This window comes from Bos javanicus, chromosome 19 (genome assembly GCF_032452875.1).
Source record: "Bos javanicus breed banteng chromosome 19, ARS-OSU_banteng_1.0, whole genome shotgun sequence".
NCBI classification, from domain to species: Eukaryota; Metazoa; Chordata; class Mammalia; order Artiodactyla; family Bovidae; genus Bos; species Bos javanicus.
The window spans coordinates 62,887,920-62,907,809 of NC_083886.1; the positions used below are offsets into that span (position 1 = coordinate 62,887,920).

At 42.5% G+C, this 19,890-nt stretch overlaps 1 protein-coding gene across 4 annotated transcripts in view; it reads left to right on the forward strand.

Moving 5' to 3' along the window:
* Positions 1-19,890, forward strand: part of ABCA5 (ATP binding cassette subfamily A member 5) — a 62,833-nt gene that overhangs the window by 27,368 nt on the left and 15,575 nt on the right. For 2 of the 4 annotated variants that reach the window (XM_061392992.1, XM_061392989.1), the window contains exons 10-21: positions 434-602; positions 1,939-1,997; positions 3,007-3,117; positions 6,319-6,494; positions 7,238-7,357; positions 8,386-8,524; positions 9,048-9,138; positions 9,574-9,713; positions 10,766-10,885; positions 13,465-13,666; positions 14,263-14,432; positions 17,376-17,503. In XM_061392992.1, coding sequence (XP_061248976.1) covers positions 434-602; positions 1,939-1,997; positions 3,007-3,117; positions 6,319-6,494; positions 7,238-7,357; positions 8,386-8,524; positions 9,048-9,138; positions 9,574-9,713; positions 10,766-10,885; positions 13,465-13,666; positions 14,263-14,432; positions 17,376-17,503 — 1,625 coding nt within the window. The remainder of the gene's footprint in view (positions 1-433; positions 603-1,938; positions 1,998-3,006; positions 3,118-6,318; positions 6,495-7,237; positions 7,358-8,385; positions 8,525-9,047; positions 9,139-9,573; positions 9,714-10,765; positions 10,886-13,464; positions 13,667-14,262; positions 14,433-17,375; positions 17,504-19,890) is intronic. The other 2 variants (XM_061392990.1, XM_061392991.1) reach the window with 2 other exon arrangements.

Consider the following 19,890-nt stretch of genomic DNA (forward strand, 5'->3'; position numbering starts at 1 on the left):
AGCTGTAGCAGCCTTTCCAAATACTGTCCGCTCCCAAAGACTAAGGTGATGCTGACTCAAACCTTCAGAATACCGCGATGTACCCTCTTCACCTTCTGAACTCTTGCTGGCACTCATGCCTCACGTTGTGTGCCTCGTGTTAGCCATTAGGCATGTACGTGTCCTCATAATGATGGAAGTCTCTAGGGTGGAAAATGTGCTTTGCTTACCTTTTACATTCCATGGACTTGCAGCAGCCCTGAAACTTTATGGATAAGAGTTATCTGTCAGTAAGACTTCTGTTTTTCTCACATTGATGACTTAGTAATATATGTCTGAACTTGAGGTTGTCTTAGTTTACACAGACTGCCTATCTGATTTAAACACTAGTTTTCAGAAATAATTTGTTAGGATAACTCAGTTGTGTGTGTTTTTTTTTTCCTGTATTTTTCAGGAGAATTTGGCTTACGGAGATCATCATTTTATTTTCTGAAGCCATCATATTGGTCAAAGAGCAAAAGGAATTATAAGGAGTTATCAGAGGGCAACGTGAATGGGAATGTTAGTTTTAGTGAAATTGTTGAGCCTGTTTCTTCAGAATTTATAGGAAAAGAAGCCATCAGGTATGATTTAATCTCTGGCAGTTTAGGTCTTAAGAACTGCTGATGGGACATGCCATGTATAAATCCTGTCTTTTATGTAATGTATGTAAGCATGGTATTTTAGGAGATTTGGTGCACATTTTGTGATTTTTAAAAAACAGTATCAAGGGCTAATTCTCTTTTAAGTTTTTATTTTCTTTGTAACCATTTAGAATAAATTTGCTGCTAGGTTTGACATTTTACGTTTGAATAGAAAATTTTTTAATAAAATCTAGTATTTATAAAATTAAGCCATTTTAAAATTTCTTCATTATATAAATTAAGAGGGATTCACTCATAGCTCAGTTGATAAAGAATCTGCCTGCAATGCAGGAGACCTGGGTTCAATTCCTGGGTTGAAAAGATCTCCTGAAGAAGGAAATGGCAACCCACTCCAATATGCTTGCCTGGAAAATGCCATGGACAGAGGAGCCCGGTAGGCCACAGTCCATGGGGTCTCAAGAGCTGGACACTACTTAGCTACTAAAACCATGTAAATTAAAGCAATAGATACTAGTTTTCTATTTCTGTTCGAGCTGCATTGTCTGAGACATGCCGGACATTAAACTGTGCTGTTAATTTGATAGACCCTTAGAAACTGTGACATAATTAACTTGTCACACCAGCTTAATTTCAGAGAACCAGAGAAATTCATAACTATTCCTTACTAGTTCAGTCAAAACCAAATTTAAAAAAATAAGGAGAAGGAGAAAAGAGAGAAAAGTGAAAGAAAAAGTATAGTTTGTGTTTTTTAATTTAAGAAAAACATATAAATGCAAAGGAGAACTAGGTATTTAAGATGCAATCAGTGGACTGGTGGTCAGCCTTCTTAAGAGTAAAAATTAAACTAATGAGCAAGACTGTTAATTCTTTAAAAAATTATGTAAAACATTTAAAGTGCAATGAGAGAATCACTTCGAGACAGTTTGAAACATGTACTGATGTGAAATAGCATCTGATTTTTAAGCTCTCTTAACCGATATGACAAGTATTAATTAATTACAAATGGAAAAGAATCAAATATGAAATAAGAAATCTGTAAATTGCTTAAGTCAAATGTTTCAGTTTCTTTTTAGAGGTTGGCTTGTCATGAAAAATGAATGAATTACACTTAAAATGGAGAGAAGTAATATACTCTTTTCTTATAGTTTCTTTAAAATACTTTTATTATTGTTGCCAGGTTTCTTTGATTTATTGTTTTAGTCGGAAGATACTTCATTCCTGTTAAATATGACAGCTTTGCTTAAAAGTATCATGCACAGAGATACACACTTGGAGATTGCTTTAAATACTTAAAGTAGTAAATGGTGTTTTTCAGAATCAGTGGTATTCAGAAGACCCACAGAAAGAAAGGTGAAAATGTAGAGGCTTTGAGAAGTGAGTAACTCTCCTAGTGTTCAGTCTGTAGGATTAAGGTACAAATGGAAAATTTAAACTCCTTTACCACAATTTTCTATCTTGTCTCTAGAGATACTTTCTTTATGTGATTAATGTTCAGAATAAATTTAACAATGTCAAAGTAGTAAAAGAAAAAAGTAATACCTACTAAGATGAAAAGTTCAACGTCAAAGTAGTAAAAGAAAAAAGTAATACCTACTAAGATGAAAAGTTGTCAGTTCTTAAAACAAACCTGTGCTCTTTTAATTTTATTGTCACGCATGTGTACACAGGGCTTCCCGGGTGGCACTAGTGTAAAGAGCCCGCCTGCCAGTGCAGGAGGCATAGGAGACTCAGGTTCGATCCCTGGGTCGGGAAGATCCCCTAGAGGAGGGCATGGGAACCCACTCCAGTACTCTTGCCTGGAGAATCCCATGGACAGAGGAGCCTGGCGGGCTACAGTCCATGGGGTCGCAGAGTCAGACTCGACTTAGTGAGTCCAACAAAATGCTGTTGGTTAACTCATGATTTTTTGCCGATAATTTTAACATGCCTCTAAATACCTTTGGAAACGAACTTTTGTTCTTCTCTTTGCTTTAATTCCCTTTGTTGTTTAGCCGCTCAGTCGTGTCTGACTCTTCTGTGACCCTATGGACTAGCCCACTAGGCTCCTTCTGTCCATGGGCTTTCTTAATACCCTCGGGAGTTCCCAAAAGTGGGTACATAGAAACCTCCCTCCCGATATTTTGTGCCCGCTCTGACTCTGTCAGTGTAACAAAGAAATAAAAGTTTATTTTGTGTTACCTTTTCTTACTGTTCATACTGTTGACTATAAGAAAGAATTATTGTTGTATTACAATATTAAATCTTAGATTATTAAATATGCTGGTAACTTCTGTCTTTAAATCTATTGATTTATTTCAAGATTGCCCAAGTATTATGACTTACCTTATTGTGCAAGACTCAGCAAATAAAGATCACATTTGAACGTCCTTTTTCCCTGCACTAGGTTTATCATTTGACATATACGAAGGCCAGATCACTGCCCTGCTTGGCCACAGCGGAACAGGAAAGAGCACACTGATGAATATTCTGTGCGGGCTGTGCCCGCCCTCAGAGGGTAAGAGTTTTCTGATTTAAGAATCTGCTAATTTGTTTTATTAGGGTTAGTAACTAAAGGACCGTGATCATTTACTTATCCTTGAAATATGTACTGATTGATTTTTGTCAGTGATTTGGTATCAATTTCTGTGTTCATTTTTTTCTCCTTTTTATTACACTTGTTTGTTCTTCAGCAGAAAATAAAGATGATTCAGTCATATTTAAGTAAAAATGATCTAATTTTGTACCTGTTTTATTAGATATTTTACTTGTGTTTATATTTATTGTTCATTTTCAAGGAAGGATAAACCAATTAATTGGAAATTAAATGAGGCCTATAGACATTTTGGTTGAGAAAATGAATATTTCTAAGTGAGCACCAGTAAGTTCAGAAGGAAAGAATGACAAATGTCAGTACAGTCTCCTTAGGATTTTTAGAGCAATACCTCAAATGTGTAATTGCTGTATGTGGTTGCCCTGTAGGTGAGAATCTAGTACAGCAGCTCCGGTTTTCCACAGTCACGTAGAGCTGCAGGGCAGTAAATATTTCACTTTAAGAAGGGGCCGAGTGTCCGTGTATTGAATCTGCATCTTTTTAGATGTGGTTTTACTTTTTTTTCTAATTGGAGGGTAACTGCTGTACCATCTTGTGTCGGCCTCTGCCACACACCAGCAGGGGTTTGACTTTTAAAATTAGTTTGATTTTGTCTCTTATCTCTGTGTCACTCTCTGATGGTATTTATAATATCTTTCATTGATGTAAGGATTTATGTATTTTTGATACAATTTCCCACACTATCACACTGATTTACTAGTTCTTAAGTAAAGCGGGATGTATTAATATTCAGCTTATAGGATAAGAAGGCTCGAATTTAGATCAGGTGATTTTCCCAAAGTCACGCAGCTGGTCAGGGGTAAATTTTAACTTCTTTGTTCTCTTTGCCACTGCGTAGTGCTTAGAAATGAGGGGAAATTGTTGCTGGAGTATTGTTAATAGTGTAAGTCATGCATCAGTGGGCAGTTAGTGTGAAACCTCTGACCCCTTGCTCTCTGCTCTGTAATATGCCCTGAAAATGAAGGCCATTTATAGGGAATATAAATGAGGCTGGAATATAAGTGGAAGCAGATCACCGTTTGTATAGAAATCAGGGTGTGTTGTGTCTTCCAGCTGTATACTAACTCTTATTTTATGTCTGTTATTAATACATACAAATAACTGAATTATTAGTATACACAGGGATCAAGATCATCCCCATGGAAAAGAAATGCAAAAAAGCAAAATGGCTGTCTGGGGAGGCCTTACAAATAGCTGTGAAAAGAAGAGAAGCGAAAAGCAAAGGAGAAAAGGAAAGATATAAACATCTGAATGCAGAGTTCCAAAGAATAGCAAGAAGAGATAAGAAAGCCTTCTTCAGTGATCAATGCAAAGGAATAGAGGAAAACAACAGAATGGGAAAGACTAGAGATCTCTTCAAGGAAATCAGAGATACCAAAGGAAAATTTCATGCAAAGATAGGTTCGATAAAGGACAGAAATGGTATGGACCTAACAGAAGCAGAATATATTAAGAAGAGATGGCAAGAATACACAGAAGAACTGTACAAAAAAGATCTTCATGACCCAGGTAATCATGATGGTGTGATCACTGACCTAGAGCCAGACATCCTGGAATGTGAAGTCAAGTGGGCCTTAGAAAGCATCACAACGAACAAAGCTAGTGGAGGTGATGGAATTCCAGTTGAGCTCTTCCAAATCCTGAAAGATGATGCTGTGAAAGTGCTGCACTCAATATGCCAGCAAACTTGGGAAACTCAGCAGTGGCCACAGGACTGGAAAAGGTCAGTTTTCATTCCAATCCCAAAGAAAGGCTGTGCCAAAGAATGCTCAAACTACTGCACAATTGCGCTCATCTCACACGCTAGTAAAGTAATGCTCAAAATTCTCCAAGCCAGGCTTCAGCAATATGTGAACCGTGAACTTCCACATGTTCAAGCTGGTTTTAGAAAAGGCAGAGGAACGAGAGATCAAATTGCCAACATCTGCTGAATCATGGAAAAAACAAGAGAGTTCCAGAAAAACACCTATTTCTGCTTTATTGACTATGCCAAGCCTTTGACTGTGTGGATCACAATAAACTGTGGGAAATTCTGAAAGAGATGGGAATACCAGACCACCTGACCTGCCTCTTGAGAAATCTGTATGCAGGTCAGGAAGCAACAATTAGAACTGGACATGGAACAACAGACTGGTTCCAAATAGGAAAAGGAGTTCGTCAAGGCTGTATATTGTCACCCTGCTTATTTAACTTCTATGCAGAGTACATCATGAGAAACGCTGGGCTGGAAGAAGCACAAGCTGGAATCAAGATTGCTGGGAGAAATATCAATAACCTCAGATATGCAGATGACACCACCCTTATGGCAGAAAGTGAAGAGGAACTCAAAAGCCTCTTGATGCAAGTGAAAGTGGAGAGTGAAAAAGTTGGCTTAAAGCTCAACATTCAGAAAACGAAGATCATGGCATCTGGTCCCATCACTTCATGGCAAATAGATGGGGAACGAGTGGAAACAGTGTCAGACTTTATTTTTCTGGGCTCCAAAATCACTACAGATGGTGATTGCAGCCATAAAATTAAAAGACGCTTACTCCTTGGAAGGAAAGTTATGACCAACCTAGATAGCATACTCAAAAGCAGAGACGTTACTTTGCCAATAAAGGTCCATCTAGTCAAGGCTATGGTTTTTCCAGTGGTCATGTATGGATGTGAGAGTTGGACTGTGAAGAAGGCTGAGTGCCAAAGAATTGATGGTGTTGGAGAAGACTCTTGAGAGTCCCTTGGACTGCAAGGAGATCCAACCAGTCCATTCTGAAGGAGATCAGCCCTGGGATTTCTTTGGAAGGAATGATGCTAAAGCTGAAACTCCAGTAGTTTGGCCACCTCATGCGAAGAGTTGACTCATTGGAGAAGACTCTGATGCTGGGAGGGATTGGGGTCAGGATGAGAAGGGGATGACAGAGGATGAGATGGCTGGATGACATCACCGACTCTATGGACGTGAGTCTGAGTGAACTCCGGGAGTTGGTGATGGACAGGGAGGCCTGGCGTGCTGCAATTCATGGGATTGCAAAGAGTCGGACACGACTGAGCGACTGATCTGATCTGAAAACATATATATTAGTATTTAATATATTTAATGTAAATGTATTTTTTGCTTTTTAGGGTTCGCATCCATATATGGACACAGAGTCTCAGAAATAGATGAAATGTTTGAAGCCAGGAAAATGATTGGCATTTGTCCACAGCTAGACATACACTTTGATGTCCTGACGGTAGAGGAAAACTTGTCCATTTTGGCATCAATCAAAGGAATACCAGCCAATGATGTCATACAGGAAGTATGTTATCTGTCTAGAAACCTTTACTTTTATTCACTATAAATTAGTAACCTTTTGCAGTAACCTGTGTAATGAAAATATGCTTGAAAATCTAAATATAAAAACCTCTTCTGAGCCAGTGTGCAGAAAGTCATCATAAAGAATCAGATGGAATTTGGAGCAAAGTTGCAGCACATAGCAAACGTCCTCATTCCGTCTGGAGGACTCCAGTCTCTCCGTGTGGGTTTCTTTTCTTTTCACTCCTACCAGCTTCCCCTGCCAGACAAACGCGTACACACTGAGCCTATGCACTGACCCCCTTCTCCCCACCGGCCAGGGGTCACAGAAGTAAAACAGGCCCTCGCATCAGGAATCTTTTTTTTATTTCAAAATTATAGGTGGGTATGTGTCCAAATTGGGTTTCTCCTGGTGGCTCAGCAGTAAAGAATCTGCCTGCCAATGAAGGACACACAGGTTCCATCCCTGGGTTGAGAAATCCCCTGGAGGAGGACATGGCAACCCACTCCAGGGTCCCTGCCTGGAGAACCCCGTGGGCTGTGGCCCGCCAGGCTCCTCTGTCCCTGGGATTGCAGAGTCAGATGAGACTTAGTGACTAGACAACAGCAGCAATGCGTCACAATTAAATTCTATACCAGGAGAGCAGTTTAAAGGTTGGTATTAAAGTGGAACACTTAGAAAGTAGTGTTGATAATTATGTAAATAATGAGATTTAAACAACTTTTATTCACACTTGCCTTTCATAGGTGCAGAGAGTCTTACTGGATTTAGACATGCAGGCTATCAAAGATAATCAGGCTAAAAAGTTAAGTGGTGGCCAAAAAAGAAAACTGTCTTTAGGAATCGCTGTTCTCGGGAACCCAAAGGTGAGCAGATAATAGTGTTGGCGATGAGATAGTTTTAAATTAATCTGAATAAAAAAGCAAGTTGTAGAAATATATACATAGATACAGTATATGAAACATACATAAAATACTATACAGTATTATGGATGTAATTATAATAATAAAGTTTTAAAACTGAAGTCAGAAAGATACACAACCTCTTGAAGACAGCAGTCATCTCTCAGAAGGAGAAGGGGTCAGATGGACTTCACTTGTGTCTGCAGGGTTTTATTTCTCTGAAAAAAGATCTGAAGTAAACTAACATTTGTTACATTTAAGTGGTGGCTGTAGAAGTACTGTTCTGTTACTCTCTGCAGTTTTCTGTACGTTTGTTACGGTTACAGTAATAATCTAATAATAAGGACAGAATTGAAGGACTCGTCCACTGTTCTGTTGACCTGCTTCTGCTCGTGTCTGTTCCGTGCTGTTCTCGGTCCTGTAGAAGCTGGGCTGGGCCCTGGGTCAGAAGGCTTCCAGGTGCCCGCCTGCAGCCAGGGGCCCTGGGGTCCCCCACCCTGCCCCGTTTAGCCGGCTGCTGTGGCTGGGGGGGACCCGGGGTCCTGGCTTATGGCAGTCCCTCCTCCTCCATTTTTCTGAAATGAAAAATAGTCTTAAACTGCTTTCCTTGAGCTAATATAGAACATAATTCTCTAACGAGCAGTTGTTACATCTACAGAATTTAACTGTTTAGCCAAAAGTGATACAGTCAACGTTGTTTCTCAGTTTATTTTTCAGTGTTTTGTTTCTCAGTTTATTTATCTGGTTGTTGTTATACTTACAACTTACATATTACAGACACTAGTCTTTTAAAATTAAGACCAAGAATGGATTCACATGCCAAACTGATGACTTTTTAAATTGATGCTAACTCAACGTATGAGTGAAAAACTCAGATCTAATACATTTTAATACAGTAACTTTAAATGGGGAGGCTTTTCAGGGTCCACATAGATTTTATATACTTTCATTTTCCTGAGGCTTCCTGCCCTCCCCCACCCCTTTGCACGCAGGTGCTGCTGTTGGACGAGCCAACAGCTGGAATGGACCCGTGTTCTCGTCACATTGTCTGGAATCTTCTGAAACACAGAAAAGCGAACCGGGTGACAGTGTTTAGCACTCACTTCATGGATGAAGCCGACATTCTTGCTGGTGAGATTTTTTACTTGCTTTTTTAAAGGATGAGGTCTTGGGGCCACATGGGAATTAGACATAGACATGCTAAATTCTGAGGAGTAAGTAAATTGTGCGTTTTTTACCAAAAAGGTATTATTATACTGCTTTTAAAATCACATGTTTTTGTGTTGGGGGCGAGCCCCTGACCCTCCAGGATCGGTAATCTGCCACAAAAGCTTACAGGACCCCACACAGTCCCACTCCCAGCATGAGTTACTACAGTGAAGCTGACAGGGTACAGGGCAGGGTCAGCAGAGAGCAGAGGCTTTGCTGACCCTGTGTGGGAACCAGACACACTTCCAGGGGGCCCCTCCCACAGAATCGCCCAGGATGCACGCAGTTCCGCCGTGTGGGAAGTTGTTTTAACAATGTAATGATAATTAATGTGATAATTTACCATATTAACATCGGTGTCTCATAGGATAATCCAGAAAATGCAAATACTAGTTATTAATGCTGTCACAGATGGTAAAACTGAAACGCCAATCTCTCTTTGCAGATAGGAAGGCTGTCATATCACAAGGAATGTTAAAATGTGTTGGTTCTTCAATTTTTCTCAAAAGCAAATGGGGAATTGGCTACCGGCTGAGGTATCGATCCTTCTTTTCTTTAAGTTATTTTTATTTGTTTATTAAATTATTGGCTGCAGGGTCTCCCCTGCTGTGCCGGCTTCCCCCATTTTCGGCGAGCAGAGGCTGCTCTTCACCGCGGTGTGCAGGCTTCTCATCGCCGTGGCCTCTCTTGTGCAGAGCGCAGGCTCTAGGGCGCTCAGGCTTCAGTCGTGCGGCTCCCAGCCTCAGAGCACAGGCGCAGTGGTTGTGACCCACACAGCTTAGTTGCTCCCGGGCATGTGGGATCTTCTTGGATTAGGTATCAAACCTGTGTCTCCTGCTTTGGCAGTTGGATTCTTTACCACTGAGCCATCAGGGAAGCCCTATGGCACAGACTTTTGCTAAAAACATTCAGAATTTACTTTGGGCTGTTCAGAGTCATCATAAGAAATCATGGTTTTGGGTTTTCTCCAGCATGCACATAGACAGGTACTGTGCCACAGGATCTCTCTCTTCTCTGGTTAAACAACATATACCTGCGGCCACTGTGTTGCAACAGAATGAGCAGCAGCTTGTGTACAGCTTGCCTTTCAAGGACATGGACAAATTTTCAGGTATTCCCTACTTCTGGTTTCATGATTGCTAAACTAAGATCCCGCCTTGGGAACCAGTTCTCTTAATTTACTTGGTTTTTCACTTGGTTTATTTTTCTGTGTAATATTTACATGCTCCCAGGTACCCAGAGTTAATATTCTGTTTCTGCTTCATTTTACTTTTGGAAACCAGAAATGCTATAAGCCAGCGTTTCTTTTTTTTTCATAAATGTCATGCAAGAAATTCCTAACTAGTATGTTAACTTACGTAAATAATTGCTTGTGTTATCAGGAAAGAAACTGCTCCCTTTGTTTGTAGGTCCCCTGGGAATAAGAATATAAATATACACACACATATACATACACACATGCACACAAATATGTACACACATACATACACACATGCACTCACACGCGTACAGATGTGACACACATGTACACCCATGCAAATGTGTATACACACCAATGTGTACACATACACACAACACACACACATATATGGTTGTGTACACCTTCAGTTGCCTTTTCAGTTTCATGATTTCATAACGAATTACATTATTATACAGTAAACTCTTGCATTATCTTATTTGTAGCCTTAATTTTCTGCATTCTGATGAGGAACTCAAGCTCAGTCTCCTTTATCTGTTGAGGGATCTCTTAATAACCATAAGGATATTACTGCTGAAGATAAGTTATACAGAAATCCCATCGCATTCCAATAGTTAGATAGAAATTGTCTATGTTAGTTGAATTAGTTTGAAGAAAAGGAATCACTAATTAACTGAAGTGTACATGTCAACGTAGTGTACTCTGCCTATCATTCTGTCTGTAAAACATTCCTTAGTTTTAATTTATGTCATGGTTCACATCTAACAGGTACGTGTCCCTAAGCAGCATTCTGTGGGGTCCTCAGCAATTTCTAGAAATGTTGAAGGGGTTCTGAGACCAGAAAGTTTGGGAACCGTGGTGGCAGCACAGTAAATTCAGTCGTTCTCTACTTTTAAAGGACATTTTAGAATCATTCATGACAGTATGCTTAGCTATACAAAGTTCTTTCATTTTTTTCCTTTTAGGCTTATTTTCTGCTCTAGACAGTCATTCAAACTTAGGTGTTATTTCTTATGGTGTCTCCATGACGACTTTGGAAGATGTATTCTTAAAGCTAGAAGTTGAAGCGGAAATTGACCAAGCAGGTAAAAACAAATCTAACAGAACATTTTAGGCAGTGAACCAGACAGGTAGTGATCCAGACAGTGATTGTGTAAGCATGCTGAATGTCTACTTGGGGAAAGAAAGGGTAGGAGTAAGCAGGTAAATAAGTAGCTCCGATGTTTACGGATAGTGGTAGGCGCTGTGAAGGAAAGTGGGGCGGTCTGGGGAGGCAGGTAACTTAGGTTGTATCTCAGGGGAACATGAGGAGACGATACTTAAAGTGAGATCCAGAGGCAGGAAAGGTAAGGTTGTATTGCAGAGTCTCCCAGGTAGAGGGAAGTGCTGCCATAGCAGTGTTGACTGAGGAATGGGTTGGATGTTTTTGGTGACAGAGAAAGGCTGCCAGAGTGCCAGGGAGAGCATGGCGTGAGGAGCTCGGAGGTGCAGGCAAGGGAGGGGCATGTGCAGCCCCCGAAGCTCTGCAGGAGCGCTCTGTTTGCCTCTGTGCTGTGTGATGTGCAGCTCACAGAGAGTTCCAGAGCAAAGGGGCAACATGAGCTGATATGCTTCTTCAACGAGCGCGTTCCAGCTGTTGGATGACAGATGGATTGTGAAGGAAGTCTGGAAGCAGGAAGAGCGGTCAGGAAGCTGTTACCGCTGATCCTTGTTTGAACTTGGATGGCTGTGAAAACTGGGAAACACGAACAGATTTGGGTCGTGTTAGAGGCACTGGTGGTGACCTACTGCTGGGCTCCTTTCGGGGGTTGGGGAAGGGCGGAGTCAAGAAGGTATCTAAACTTTCAGCCTGAGAATTGGAAATGGAATCGCCCGTTTCCTGACCAAAGGGGAGCAGCCAGTTCCTGGAAAGAAGGATTCCAGGCGTGATTTCGCTTGTGTTGTTTGAGACGCTTGGTAGACATCCCTGTGGAGATGCCCATGGGCTGTGACGCACATGCTTAGAGCCAGGAGAGGCTGCTAAGCCAGAGACACGCGCTCTGCGGTCCCTTGTGTATAGACGGCCCCAGAGGTCGCGTGCGGCCCCTTCCACGGAGTAGAGGGGCCGCCCGAGCGTGGGCAGTGAAGGGCAGGAAGCGCTGGCGGGAAGGCACCATTATTGCGCTTTCTTTCTTCACAAGAGGCGGGAACCAGGACCACATGGTGTTTAAGGAAAGAAGGCGGTTGCTTCTTGCTGATCGCTGTGAGAATTGGGTGATAACAGAAAGGGTGGTTTTGGTAACGCAGAAGATGGAGAAACTTGGAAGTGCGGAAGCCGGTCGTGAGCTTGACGTACCCTCAGTGGCGCGGCTGAGATGAGTGCGTCTCAGGGTGAGGCTGAGTGGAGGGTTGACCGCAGCAGGGTGGGTGTGGGGTGGTCCTCTCGGTCGTGGAGGAAAGTCACTTTACGATGAGAACGTGGTGTCAGACTGTAATCTTCCTGTTTGTTTTTTAATGGAGGGAAGTTGCGGTACAGCGTTGTCTGTCTCCGCTGCACATGAGGTAGATCACTGAGTGCGCGTGTGCCCCTCCGCGCCTCCCCGGCCCGGCCTCTGGGTCGGCGCAGAGCCCCGAGCCGAGCCTCCCGTGCTGTGCGGCTTCTTCCACTAGCTGCCTGTTTACGCGTGGTAGCTGTGCACGTCCACACTGCTTTCCCATTCGTCCCTCTCGCTCCTTCCCCCACTGTGTCTCTAAGTCCCTCCTTTATATAGTGATCAGAGAAGGAAAGCTCACAGGAAGTCTCTAGATCGCAGACAGCTGGAGAGGTGCGGCATTCGTCAGTTTGATGGAGTTGAGCAGAGACAAGGTGTGGGAGCAGGGGCGACAGAGGGAGTCTGCGTCAGGATGCCGTGCGCTGTCGGTGAGCAGGTGTGATCCTGGGGCTGACAGAGCACGCCACGCGGAAGGCGCTCGTGTGTGTGGTGCTCAACAGCCTGAGGGACACGAGGAGGTTTCTAGAAAATGTCTGTGTCGTGGGAATGGAGATAAGAGGCTTGTGCTCTGTTCAGGTGTTGCTGGCTTTTTCTACAGCACCTTTAAGTCCTTCTTCATGCTGAAGCCAGTCTTCATCTCCTTTTATTATTTTTCACATCTTTTAATTTTGAATCACTCTTTTTTATCCCCATCAAGACGTTTCACCTGGTTTCAGTCTCTTGGCATCAACCATATAACGTGTCTCTTACTTATATATATTCTGGTTTCTTTTACTTAATATAATGCTTGTAAGATCAAGCTGTTACAGTTATACAGTAGTTTGTTCACTTTCGTAGCTTCACACTGTTCTGTTACAGGTGAACTTCATGGCTTTTTATGTTCTCACCTGTTGATGGACATGTGGGTTCCGTCCCACGTGTGGCTGCTGGGTAGGGCACTGGCTACAGATGTTCTTGTCCCTGTTTCCGTGAGCCTCTGCACCTAATTCTGTTGGGCTCCTACCAGAGAGAGCACGTCCTGGTCATGAGCTGTGCCCACGTTCAGTTTCGATCATGTAGCCAAAGTCCGTGACAGCCCCTCTGGCCCGTGTTGCTCCCCGCCAGGCATGTTTTGAAATTTACATGCTTCAGGAAGGTTTCCATCTTCTGAAGGGCGATAACATAACTTTCCATCCTTCTGTTTCGGCACATAGATTACAGCGTGTTTTCTCAGCAGCCGCAAGAGGAAGAGTTGGATTCAAAATCCTTCGACGAGATGGAACAGAGCTTGCTTATTCTCTCCGAAAGTAAGGCTGCTCTGGTGAGCGCCAAGGGCCTCTGGACGCAGCAGGTGTTTACCATCGCCAGGTTTCACTTCCTCAACTTGAGACGCGAAAGCAAGTCCCTGAGATCTGTGTAAGCACAGGCACTCTCCTGCCCGAGGAGCTGGGGTTTTTTCAATTTAAGATTTTTCTTTCTTTTTCTTTTTTTATTTTTTAATTGAAGGAAAATTGCTTTGCAGTGTTGTATTGGTTTCTGCTGTACCACAGCCCGAATCAGCCCTAAGTATACATAAGTCCCCTCCCTCCAAGCCACTTTGTATCAGCCGTAACAGGAACACACTGAGTCACTTCTGTGAGGTGGGAGAGCCTTCCGCCTGTTGCACAGAGCAAAGTGAGTCAGAAACGCGAGTAATGCTAGTAACACATATCTGTGGAATCCTGAAACATGGCACAGATGAGCCTGCTCACAGGGGAGGAGCAGAGGCCCAGACGAGCCTGCACAGGGGAGGAGCAGAGGCCCAGGTGCAGATGACGGGCCTGTAGACGCAGGTTGGTGGGGGGCGGCAAGGAGAGAGAGCGGCCCCGACATCACGTACTCTCGTGGGAAGCAAAGAGCTGGTGAGAAGCTTCTTTTTCAAATGAGTACCTTTTAACTGTCATGGAAAGGAAGATTATTTTGTATATTTACATGTTAATATGCCTTCAACTGTATTTTTTTTTTCCTTTCAGGTTGCTCCTACTTTTAATATTTTTCACAGTTCAGATTTTCATGTTTTTGGTACATCACTCTTTGAAAAATGCTGTGGTTCCCATCAGACTTGTTCCAGACTTATACTTCCTCAAACCCGGAGATCAACCCGATAAATACAGAACCAGTCTGCTCCTTCAGAACTCCACTGGTGAGAGTGTGTGAAGGTTTGTGAGTGTGTGCTTGTCCGCCTGGGGTGAGGGGTAGACATAGGTCAGAGATTTGGATTTTAGAAATATACCTAAGATAAAGGCATGGTCTGTCTGCACAAACCTACGTTAAATAAAACCCCTCATTGATGCTGAGTAATAGATTAAGGAAATTTTGGTTTAAGTGTTCAGTTCAGTCGCTTAGTCATGTCTGACTCTTTGCGACCCCATGGACTGCAGCACGCCAGGCCTCCCTGTCTATCACCAACTCCTGGAGCCTACTCAAACTCATGTCCATTGAGTCGGTGATGCCATTCAGCCATCTCATCCTCTGTCGTCCCCTTCTCCTCCCACCCTCAATCTTTCCCAGCATCAGGGTCTTTTCAAAAGAGTCAGCTCTTCACATCAGGTGGCCAAAGTATTGGACATTCAGCTTCAGCATCAGTCCTTCCAGTGAACACCCAGGACTGATCTAACACTTTTTAAAATATCTTGATTTATGTTGTTGATAGTCATAAAATTTCCTTTTTTAATAGTGGCATTATTCTCAGAGCAGCGTAATTCATCTCAAAAGTTTATAATGAGCAAAACAAACTTCAGAACTTGAAAACTCTTTAGAGTTACAGCATATAATATTTAATGTAGTTACATATCTACAAAGAAGTGTTTAAACAGTTTTTAAGGACTATCTGAAAAATTAGAATAAAGGACAGTTGTCATGGAAATCTCTATAATCAAATACATTAAATTTGCAGTGGATATTTTTGGATTTGTTATTATTTTTATCACATAAGTATCCAATATGAAAGAAAATTTAAAGCCGATGGCTTTGAGCAAAGCTCAGAATAAAATTTTAAAAACCCAATAACAAGACTTTGATTTTCAAAACGTTAAGACCTAATTCAGAATTTGACGTGAATTATATGTTTCTACAACATCTCCTATCTGTGTGGATGGTTTATAGTCCCAAGGTCCTTGAGGAGGAAGTTAAAGTGAGCTAACAATACAAATTTTCAGTAAAGCACAAGCAGCTTCTTTGCTTGTCTTTTGCTGAAACACATTGGAGAGTTGCATTTCTTGTACTGCTTGTTTGCTCACAAATTCTCTGTAGTTTAACACTTCCCAGCACTTCACCTGTATTCTCATATCTTTCCTTTTTGATTCACTATCAGCCAAAAACTTTTGCCCTGCATTGTAATCACAGTTTGGGATGATTACAGACGACTGTTAAAATCATCGCTCCTAAATTCTATCAGTTTATGGTGTAACCTCTCTTCTTTTGGAGGAAGAAGATATATAGTGATAGAAAACACACTTGAATGGAAAGCGTTGTGTTTTTCATTTCTTTCATTAGAATTCTTGTTCTGGTTTTAATATCCACTCCACGTTGCTGAAATGCAGGACCGCATGGAGCCCTACACTGTGACGCTGTGACCGTTTTTTGGTATTTGAGGAATTGTATGTCATCTCAAGTATTTCTGCCTGGATTTCACTCTCACTGATCTCCAAAAATTCTAGTGGTTTCAAGGTTTTGTCCCATTTGATATTTTTAAGTGTATCTAGAATTACTTACACTATCAGTCTGTCTCTCTGTCCACATATCTGTCCATCCACCCAGCCATCTACCTATCGGTCTTTATCTATCTCACATCTCCCAGGCCTTGCTGTTGGTCCTAAAGGTTCATTTCCTCTAGGAATCACGGCCTCTGACTCTGTGTCTTGGCGGGTACCCTACCCTCCTGGCGAGGTTTTCTGTATCACGGGTGATGCAGTGCTGTCTCGAGAAGACAGAACCGCTCTAGCATTTGGAGATCGGAGGTGGTTAACACTGGATTACCGTAGAGACCATATCGCAGGAAGTGCCCATCTCTGACACTAAAATGCATGTTAACACACTCGATTACAGTAGAGACCGTATCACTGGAAGGGCCCTTCTCTCTGACTCTGAATCACGTGTTGTTAATGCACTGAATCAGTAGAGACCGTATCACTGGAAGCGTCTGTCTCTCTGACACTAAAACACTTATTGTTAACACACTGGATCAGGAGTAGAGACCGTGTCACAGGAAGCGCCCGTCTCTCTGAACCTGAAACGCGTGTTGTTAACACACTGGATTTGGAGTAGAGACCGTATCACAGGAAGGGCCCTTCTCTCTGACTCTGAATCATGCTGTTAACGCACTGAATCAGTAGAGACCATGTCACGGAAGCGCCCGTCTCTGACACTAAAACACTTATAGCTGAGTCTGAGCCACCGGCTGTACCACTCAGTCACCCATAGAGTTTTACCTTTGTTTGATTTTGGTTCCTCTCAAATTCACACTCGTTCTTGCTTGAATCCTGGCCTTTCCGGTGATGGACAGAGAACTCTTCCCACTCCCCAGGTGTTATGGTACAGGCTAGGCTTCGGGCGGCACACAGCATCTCCCTTGGGCTCCACGCGTCCTGAAGGCTGTAGATGGAGACCTGCATCTGAGTGTCACTGTTTGAAGGCAGTTGACGTCCATACAGTTTGTTCAGAACACACAGCAGCCCTCCAGGTGGGATGTTACCTAACCCCGCCCCTGGCTTCGGCATCTCTGAGCCTGGTAGGTTACCTCGTTACATAAAATTGCCAGGTGGACTTTTGTTCTCACAAAAGTCTGGTTGGAGCAGTCTTCAGCTGGATTTCTTGTGTGATGGGCCACTTTCAGCGTGAGTCACAGCAGCAAGCAGCAGCAGCTGAGCGTGGCACAGTTGCTGCGTGTCAGCCTCTGCTCTGAGGTCTGTGTGCATTGATGTGGGTTTGGATTCAGCAGACAGGCTGCAGAGCCAGTGTTCTTACTCACGTCTTACCTAACAGGAAAAAGGTCTTCAGAAAGGAGCGCTTTGCAACATTATTAAAAGCCCATGTCTGTTTTTCATTTAAGCTAATGGTTTATCATTTGCTTCTTTTCTGATACCAGACTCGGATATCAGTGACCTTCTTACCTTTTTCACAAATCAGAACATAATGGTGACGATGTTTAATGACACTGACTACATGTCCGCCGCTCCCCACTGCGCAGCTCTGAACGTGGTGCGGTCAGAAAGGGTGAGAGCATTGCATGGGATTGAAGTCTTTCCTCTAAAATTAATCGTTTGCTGATTAACCTTATGAGTTGGAAATTAAAATTTACTTTGGGAAATAGCTTGCTGTGTTTACTTGTAATATATTTTATGCCATGATGGAAAACCAATATATAAAGCTATGAGGAATACAATTATATTTATCTTTTTTTTTTTTGCTTAAAATATCAGAATATCTAGATTCCAAACTAGATTATTTTTATCTATCATTAAGTATTATTTCTATGATATGTTGCATCAGTTTTAAATATAGTTAGTGAGAATTAACTTCAGTTCAGTCGCTCAGTTGTGTCCGACTCTTTGCGACCCCATGAATTGCAGCATGCCAGGCCTCCCTGTCCATCACCAACTCCCGGAGTTCACTCAAACTCACGTCCATCGAGTCGGTGATGCCATCCAGCCATCTCATCCTCTGTTGTCCCCTTCTCCTCCTGCCCCCAGCCCCTCCCAGCATCAGTCTTTTCCAGTGAGTCAACTCTGCATGGGTGGCCAAAGTACTGGAGTTTCAGCTTCAGCATCATTCCTTCCAAAGAACACCCAGGGCTCATCTCTAGAATTGACTGACTGGATCTCCTTGCAGTCCAAGGGACTCTCAAGAGTCTTCTCCAACACCACAGTTCAAAAGCATCAATTCTTCAGCGCTCAGCTTTCTTCACAGTCCAACTCTCACATCCATACATGACCACTGGAAAAACCACAGCCTTGCCTAGATGGACCTTTGTTGACAAAGTAATGTCTCTGCTTTTGAATATGCTATCTAGGTTGGTCATAACTTTCCTTCCAAGGAGTAAGCGTCTTTTAATTTCATGGCTGCAGTCACCATCTGCAGTGATTTTGGAGCCCAGAAAAATAAAGTCTGACACTGTTTCCACTGTTTCCCCATCTATTTCCCATGAAGTGATGGGACCAGATGCCATGATCTTAGTTTTCTGAATGTTGAGCTTTAAGCCAACCTTTTCACTCTCCTCTTTCACTTTAATCAAGAGGCTCTTTAGTTCCTCTTCACTTTCTGCCATAAGGGTGGTGTCATCTGCATATCTGAGGTTATTGATATTTCTCCCGGCAATCTTGATTCCAGCTTGTGCTTCTTCCAGCCCAGCGTTTCTCATGATGTACTCTGCATATAAGTTAAATAAGCAGGGTGACAGTATACAGCCTTGATGTACTCCTTTTCCTATTTGGAACCAGTCTGGTGTTCCATGTCCAGTTCGAACTGTTGCTTCCTGACCTGCATATAAGTTTATCAAGAGGCAGGTCAGGTGGTCTGGTATTCCCATCTCTTTCAGAATTTCCCACAGTTTATTGTGATCCACACAGTCAAAGGTTTTGGCATAGTCAATAAAACAGAAATAGATGTTTTTCTGGAACTCTCTTGCTTTTTCAATGACCCAGCAGATGTTGGCAATTTGATCTCTGGTTCCTCTGCCTTTTCTAAAACCAGCTTGAACATGTGGAAGTTCACGGTTCACAGATTGTTGAAGCCTGGCTTGGAGAATTTTGAGCATTACTTTACTAGTGTGTGAGATGAGTGCAATTGTGTGGCAGTTTGAGCATTCTTTGGCACTGCCTTTCTTTGGGATTGGAATGACAACTGACCTTTTCCAGTCCTGTGGCCACTGCTGAGTTTTCCAAATGTGCTGGCATATTGAGTGCAGCACTTTCACAGCATCATCTTTTAGGATTTGAAATAGCTCAACTGGAATTCCATCACCTCCACTAGCTTTGTTTGTAGTGATGCTTTCTAAGGCCCACTTGACTTCACATTCCAGGATGTCTGGCTCTAGGTGAGTGATCATAACATCGTGATTATCTGGGTCGTGAAGATCTTTTTGTATAGTTCTTCTGTGTATGCCACCTCTTCTTAATATCTTATGCTTCTGTTCGGTTCATACCATTTCTGTCCTTTATCGAGCCCATCTTTGCATGAAATGTTTCCTTGGTATCTCTAATTTTCTTGAAGAGATCTCTAGTCTTTCCCATTCTGTTGTTTTCCTCTGTTTCTTGGCATTGATCGCTGAGGAAGGCTTTCTTATCTCTTCTTGCTATTCTTTGGAACTCTGCATTCAGATGCTTATATCTTTCGTTTTCTCCTTTGCTTTTCGCTTCTCTTCTTTTCTCAGCTATTTGTAAAGCCTCCTCAGACAGCCATTTTGCTCTTTTGCATTTCTTTTCCATGGGGATGGTCTTGATCCCTGTCTCCTGTACAGTGTCACGAACCTCCATCCATAGTTTATCAGGCACTCTATCTATCAGATCTAGTCCCTTAAGTCTATTTCTCACTTCCACTGTATAATCATAAGGGATTTGATTTAGGTCATACCTGAATGGTCTAGTGGTTATCCCTCCTTTCTT